Source organism: Alligator sinensis, unplaced genomic scaffold, assembly GCF_000455745.1.
Source record: "Alligator sinensis unplaced genomic scaffold, ASM45574v1 scaffold1097_1, whole genome shotgun sequence".
Lineage (NCBI taxonomy): Eukaryota > Metazoa > Chordata > Crocodylia > Alligatoridae > Alligator > Alligator sinensis.
In genome coordinates, this window is record NW_005841950.1 from 3504840 (window position 1) to 3512011 (window position 7172).

At 49.0% G+C, this 7172-nt stretch overlaps 1 protein-coding gene across 2 annotated transcripts in view; it reads left to right on the forward strand.

Moving 5' to 3' along the window:
- The window catches only part of LOC102372873 (protein PML-like), a 24520-nt gene that overhangs the window by 15041 nt on the left and 2307 nt on the right, over positions 1 to 7172 (forward strand). The window contains exons 5-7 of one of the 2 annotated variants that reach the window (XM_014518366.2): positions 102 to 139; positions 1223 to 1481; positions 4101 to 4159. In XM_014518366.2, the coding sequence (XP_014373852.1) occupies positions 102 to 139; positions 1223 to 1481; positions 4101 to 4159 (356 nt within the window). The remainder of the gene's footprint in view (positions 1 to 101; positions 140 to 1222; positions 1482 to 4100; positions 4160 to 7172) is intronic. The other variant, XM_025199886.1, reaches the window with a different exon arrangement.

Consider the following 7172-nt stretch of genomic DNA (forward strand, 5'->3'; position numbering starts at 1 on the left):
AGGAAAGGAATGATATAAAAGCAGGGTGTTATAAGACAGCTGCTGTTGTTCCCAGTCCTTCAATCCATTTCTCACTTCTGTTTTTTTTTTGTCCTTTCTAGAAGTGGCCCCTACGAGATCCCAAAAGAGTTCCAAGAAGGTGAGGCTTGCTTTTGTACTGGGGCTGTCATGGGCATCTCAAAATAATGTGCGAGGGTGGGGGGATGCAACTTTCCTGGCACTTCTCACAGGAATTCAAGGCCAGATGCCAACAAGAATCATTTGCTGGAAAGGAGGTCCCATTTTTATACACTCTACTGGCTCAGTCTTATTTGAACGCAGATTATTTTAATTCATGGTCCCCTTGCTCTCCTGCACCCATCCCTTCCCCATGAAAAAAACACTCTTTTTGCTGGTAGGCACTTGAGCCAGTGGGCCTACTTATGTAAGTAAGAGCTCCCCAGGATGAGGCAGGGTACCAGAGCCTTGCCCTCAGAACTCTTCATGCCCAACCAATCTATCTTTCACCCCACCATCAAGTTCAGATGTAGGAACATCACTGAGAAATAGGGACATATGGGCAATAGGCTACCATGAGCCTACATGCCACAGGCTACCATCAGCACAGTGTAGAGGTTCATGAGCGGTTCTCCATTAGGTTGACCTCCCACAACCTGCAAAGTGGCAACCCATAAACTATTTAATTATGCTTGATAGGTAGGTTGACTCATATTAAAAATGAGCACCAAGAGGCAGCACCTGGCTGTACATAGGGATTCAAACAGGCAGATTGCATCCAGTCACCGTTATCCCAGAGCAACAGAGGTCACCCAGCTAAACAGGGTGGCCCATCAGGGCATGGCACAAAGAAGCATAGGAAGCTATCTGTATGACTGCCAAAATACAGACGCATCCACACAAACACCACAGCCAGGTCCCATATAGAAATAATCCTGATCTGAGCAACAATATGATCTCCGAAACAATTTGCCACTTACATGCATCTTCACATCTTTTACTCTGGTGCAACTATTCATACTGCTGTAAGTTGCCCATGAAGACAAGCCCTGACCATGCAGAGGGTATGATTCCATACTGCATCATTCTCTGCTTGGTAGAGGCCAATGGAGCAACACCAGTTCACTGTGCTCCTGCCCTTGTCTCCAGGGCTAGGGACAGACATGCAGGGATTGTTCTCAGGAAGAATGCTATGCGCTGCTAAGGATCCTCTTTCATTGTTCAGATCCATTTCTCACCTTCCATCACAAAGAGAAGAGGAGGCCAAGACACAGAAATCTCACCGTCCCCTGCAAAGTTTATCAGGACTAAAGCAGATGATGGCAAATGGTATAAATGGGCCAGAAAGCGCAACCAGAATATCCTGGAACAACCAGGGACCAGTTCCTCAACAGGAAATGGATCTGGCTGGATGGCTAACAGTGCTGGTGCAGTGAAGCAAGTTGACTTGACAGAACCCCTGGAAAATAACATCCCTCAAGAAGGTAGGCAGAGATTGTCAGAGTCTTGCAAGGGTTTCAGTTGGTGGTTCTGTAGCAATGGAACTACAAGGGGATTCCTGAACTAGATGTGGACTCAGTGACACGTACATCTGGTAGGAAATTCAGTGTCTCTTCTGATTTTGTAAAAGGGCAGATGCTCCATAATGTGTGACTTTGTTCCAAAAGGGAACAAAATGTGATTGTCCATAATGCTGAACCTATGCCCTATAAAGTGTATTGAAGTGACCACCATTCATATTTATACACTGCGTGATAGCTGTCCTAGGTGAACTCTACAGCATAAACCATTGGCAGGATAATTTTAACTATAGAGATATAATGGTGGCCTCCACAGTGAGGTCTTTTTATTTGTTTGTTGTTGACTAGGACAGAGCCAGACGCACAAAGTTCCCCGTTCCTACACACACACACACACACACACACACACCCCCCTTGATTCCAGATATGTCCTGTATGCCCTTCAGAAAAGCAAGGTAATGTCCTGATTAACCATGACACAAACTCCACATGTATTTTCTTTTTGTCTTACACTCCCCTGTGTCAGCTCTGATAATGGGAAGGCTATAGGAGGTGGATGCAGTGCTACTACTCACCCATTCTCATAATGTAAGAATGAGGTATGAGGCAGACAGACTCGAAGCTCATATAAATATTCAATTTGCTATTAAAGGCTGTTCTCTTCTCAGCCACAGTGGTCTCCTGTGATAGCAAGGGCCCTCTCTCATATGTGCCAGGCCCTATTCATATAAATATCCATAGATTGTAAGGCCGGAAGGGACCTCAGAAGACCATTGGGTCCAGCCCCCTGCACCAAGCAGGAAGATAACTGGGGCTCAGGTGACCCCAGCAAGGTGACTGTCTAGTCTCCTCCAGGGTAGGTGATTGCACCACCTCTGAAGGGAGCTTATTCCACTGTTTGGGCACCCTGACTATGAAGAAGTTTTTCCTAATGTTGAGCCTGAATCAATCTTTCAGGTGTTTGTGGACATTACTCCTGGTTTTCCCCTTGGGTGCTCTGGTGAACAGTTGCTCACTGAGCCCTTGGTGTAATCCCTCAGTGTGGTGGTAAACTGTTACCAGGTCCCCCCTCAGCCTTATTTTCCTCAGGCTGAAGAGTCCCAGATCCCTCAGCCTTTCCTTCTATGGCTTGCCTTTTAAGACTATGGTCATTTGGGTGGCTCTTCTTTGGACTCTTTCAAGCTTATCCACGTCCTTGTTAAAGTGCGGTGCCCAGAACTGGATGCAGTACTTCTGCTTCAGTCTCACCTGCTGGAGGATATATACACCACACACAGAGCACTCACTAAATCCAGGAACTCCCTGGTCCCTCCACCTACACACACACACCTGACACACTCCCATTTCTTTACAAGTGTGGCAGGGCACTGTTGGTGCCTTCCACTTTAAGGGCTGGAGTAGGCAGCAGCCAGGTGCTCGAGTATGGTGGCCATTTTGAGACTCAGGATATATATAGGGTTTGCTGCTGGCAGCTGTGAGAGCGACACCAGCCAGCAGAGCTGAGGCTCAGGAACAGCTTGCACGTTTATGGGCTGGGGCTATGGGTCTGGAGGAGGCTCCTGGTACTGGGCATGACCTAAAACTGTACCCTGCCAGGGATGGGTGGCCTGGTGGGGCTGTTTCTTGGGACAGCCCCCAGGAAATGCCAGGCCAGTTACCACCCCAGTGAAAGGTGGGTCAGGGTGCCTTAATAACCCCAGCTCCCACAACTGGGTGGGTAACCCTGTAGTAGGGCCTGAGAAGGATGACCCATGTAAGAGTGTGGGCTAGTTGCCCAGAAGCCTGACTCGAGGCCCCCTCAACTGGTCAGTGGTGGGGCCAGGAACAGAAGGGTCAGGGACTCACCGTGAGGGATGCCCAGAGCAAAGGGCCTGGGGTCCCAGCTGGCCATGGAGGTGAGGCCAGGGCCTGCATGGCTAAAGGTCCTGGGGGGGCACACCCAAGAGGGGCAAAAGTGCAGGGAGTCCAGAATGAGGGCAGAGTAGGCCACTGATTAAGAGGGATCTAGTTGTGGTCTAGACTAGAGGGTTATGGGGCCCACTATGGGGCTGGAGATGTTAAGAACTGAGATGCCATCTGCAAGGCTTGGGCTGCAGTATAGGGAAGGTTTTGGACCTGTAGATAGCACCCCCTGGCATTGGAGTGCAAAAAAATAGGCAGCCTCCCACCTAATTAACACCATAATAATGTATTATCAAGGCATGGCAGGAGAGATAGGCAGACAGCCTGCAAACAGGTGGGCAGGCCAACTTCTAACCAGCTCCACCCCCTTACAACAAGGCTCTGATTCATTGTCAGTTTTGGCTGGACAATGTATTTGTTGGGTTAAGATAGTTTTTTTCCACTTGAAATGTATAGATGGAATTTTGTGCTTTTTCAATTTTGCAATAGTAGAAGACACCAGGTTATGCATATACAGACAATTCATCAAGAAATAAGTAACAGTGTGAATATACAGCTTGTAGCTGTGTACATTAACTTAACCTCCTTGCATTTACCATAGCGTTTCTCTGTTCTTATAGAGGGGGTGCCCACTCCCTCTGACACAAGTCAGACCCTGATGTGTCTTTTTCTGTACTGCAGTTACTATCATTACTCTTGTGAGTGGTTCTGAAGGGGATGACAGTGCTGAAGAGTCAACGGTGAGTGTGCTTGAATGCTGTAACAGGATGATAAGAGGTTTTCAGGACCCAGAAGGGATTGCTAGCTCTGCTTGGCAATGAGGTGTAGGTAGGGGGAATTGGGTCTTTTGGGCACATCCCCATCTGGGAGCATTTAAAAAGGGGCCTTAGTGAGAGGCTTCAAAAGTGTATTGTTTCAGGGAGAAGCTGGAGATATTTTGAGGTCTGAACTGAAGGGGCAAAGGCTTTTTATTTTGTGTCCTTTGAGGGGAGAACATGAGAACATAAGAACAACCACTTACTGGGTCAGATCCTAGGTCCCTCTTGTCCAGTCTCCTGTGTCACAGCAGTAGAGAGTGGATGCTGAAAGGGAAAGTGAACTGCGTATGACCAGGGTTTTTCCCACTGTTCCTCTCTCCAGCATTTAAGGTCTAGAAAGTTCTGATTCAGAGGTTGTGCCCCTGACTTCCGTGATCAGTAGCTACCAACACACCTTTCCTCCAAGAATCTGTTCAATCCCTTGTTGAATCTGGCTAAACTGTAAGCATCCACAGCAGCTGGTGGCAATGAGTTCCACCCTTTAATTACACACTGTGTGAAAAAGAACTTCCTTTTGTTAGTTTTAAAGTCTCTTCAACATTTAGTGTTTTGTAGACCCTTATCATGTCTGCCCTCAAGTGTTTTTTTGTAAATTGAATAGGTCTAGGCTGTTTAGCCTCTCCTTATATGGAAGCTAATCATCATTGTTGCCCTTCTCTGCACCTTCTCTAGTTCTTCTCTATCCTTTTCTGAATTATGGTAACAGAACTGGACATAGTATTCAAGTTGCGTGACAGTGGGCCATCTCGGGGCTGGGTCTCATTTTTGGCCCGCCCACCTCTCTAGGGCATTCTGCCTTGTCTGACCTGCCATGTCTTGCTGTTTAAAAAATGATGTAAAAATTATGGGAGACTGCTGATTTAATGCCCTGATGCCTAGGATGATATACATGGCTCCAACCTTCCTTATACAGTGTCCCATATCTCGCAGATGGCATCCAAATCACTAGGCCGCTGACCCAAACTACCTAGTATTACTTCCCCTGGCTTGCTTGTTGAGCCATACCACTTGGCCTCTGGCCCAAATACAGCCTCAGTCATCCATAGACTTACCTTGGCCATTACACCCCCTCCCTGGGGCTTTCACTCACACTCTCATACTAGGGCCTCCCATTTATGCCCTCTCACTAATGTTATCACTCTCTTTTGGGGCCAGCCAATGTGAATCCCTTCAGGTCAACCTTGTGACCATACTTTGCGTGCCCCTGTGCAGCCCTTCAGACCTGCCTCAGCAAACCCTACTCTGTAGACCTGTGAGAAGCAGCTAGTATTCACTTCAGATTTGGCCGATTTGGGGGACAGTGATTTGAATCACTGTCCTAGTTTGATTCAGCTGAATCTGATTTGGAGATTCAGCTGCTGCCAAAGCTCTGAATCAGCCAGGCCAGGCCCATCCCCCGCCCACTCTCCTAGCCTGGCAATGGCTGTCCCGCCAGCCCCAGCTCCCAGCACTTGTTAAAAAAAAAGCCCCAGCTCAGCGGGTGCTGCCGGGCAGGGGGTGCAATCCCTGCTGCCCCCCACTGGGGCACACTGCATGGGGACCTCTGCATGAGCTCCCCACCTCAGTTCCCCAGCCCCACCACGGGTGCCCTGCCCGGGCCAGCTCTGGCCCTTTAAGAAAAAAACCCCAGACTCACTGCTCCTGCTGTTGCGGGAGGCGATTCCAGCTGCCCCCCATTTCCCCATGCCATGTGGGGGGCTCTGCACAAGTCCCTGAAGCCCCAAAGCTGCTGCAGGAGCAGTGAGTCTTGGGGCTTTTCTTGATAATTTTTTCTTAAAGGGAGCTGGCCACAGCTGGGCAGCCATGGGGGGGGGGGGGGGGGGGGGGCTGGAGGAGTGTGTGTGTTGGGAGGAGGGAGGAAAATGAGGGGGCTCGCAGCAGAGCCCCCCCATGCAGTGGGGGGCAGGGGGGTCGCCCCCCTGCCCAGCAGCAGCACCAGGGCTTTTTTTTTTTTTTTAAAGTACTGGGAGCCGGAGTAGGTGGGGCAGCCATGGGGGAGGGCTGGGGAAGTAGACAGGTGTTGGGGGCTGGCAGGGGAAAAATAAAAATAAATATGCTATATATATTCCATGTGCTGGACATCCACTGAATCTTGTTGGCCAAGCTGCTGTTGATTGCTGCCTAGACGCAGTAAATTTTTTTGCTGTTGTGCAACAAATGTGTTGTGCAATACACATTCTTCTCTGTCTCTACAAAACACTGGGCAGTGCTCAAATAATTTTTGGGTCCTGATTTCACAGTACAAAAACATCTCTCTGACATTAAGTGGGAAGCACATGCAAAGGCTACTTCAGCCGTAGCTGAAAGTTTATAATTCAATTATTGATGCTCTTACTCATGTTCATACTGAGTACAGTGAAAAAGGTGATACAAGGAGACAAGCTGGCATTCTTCAAGAGAAAATGAAGGAATTAGAGTTTGTGTTCATGCTAGAACTTTGGAATTGTTTGTTAGATCAGTTCTACAAAACCAGCAAGGTCTACAGGATAGACAGATAGCCCTTAGTAGGGCTGTGTGAAGCTTCAGGTGCTGATTTGATTCAGTGGAAATTTGGCCTGCTTCAGTGGCTGAATCTCCAAATCCAAATCAAATCAGGGAACCAGTTAAAAGGTCCAAATTGATTTGAAGCTCTCCGAACTGATTTGGAAAAGATTCGGAGAGCTTTGGTAATTTGGGCAGTCCCTGTCCACTGCAGCAGGGAGCTGGACCCGGACTCAGAGCTGATAAGTAGGGGCCAGGGGAGGCGGGTTAGAGGAGAGGGAAGGGGACCATGGGGAGACCCCCACCAGGCCCTATCCCCTGCCTGCTCCCTCAGACCCCCAAGTGCCCCCCCGACCACTCCCTCAGTCTCCCCCATGGCTGCCCTGCCTGGCCCCAGCTCCGAGTGCTTTAAAAAAAAGCCCCGCCCACTGGCTACTGCTTGGCAAGGGGGCAA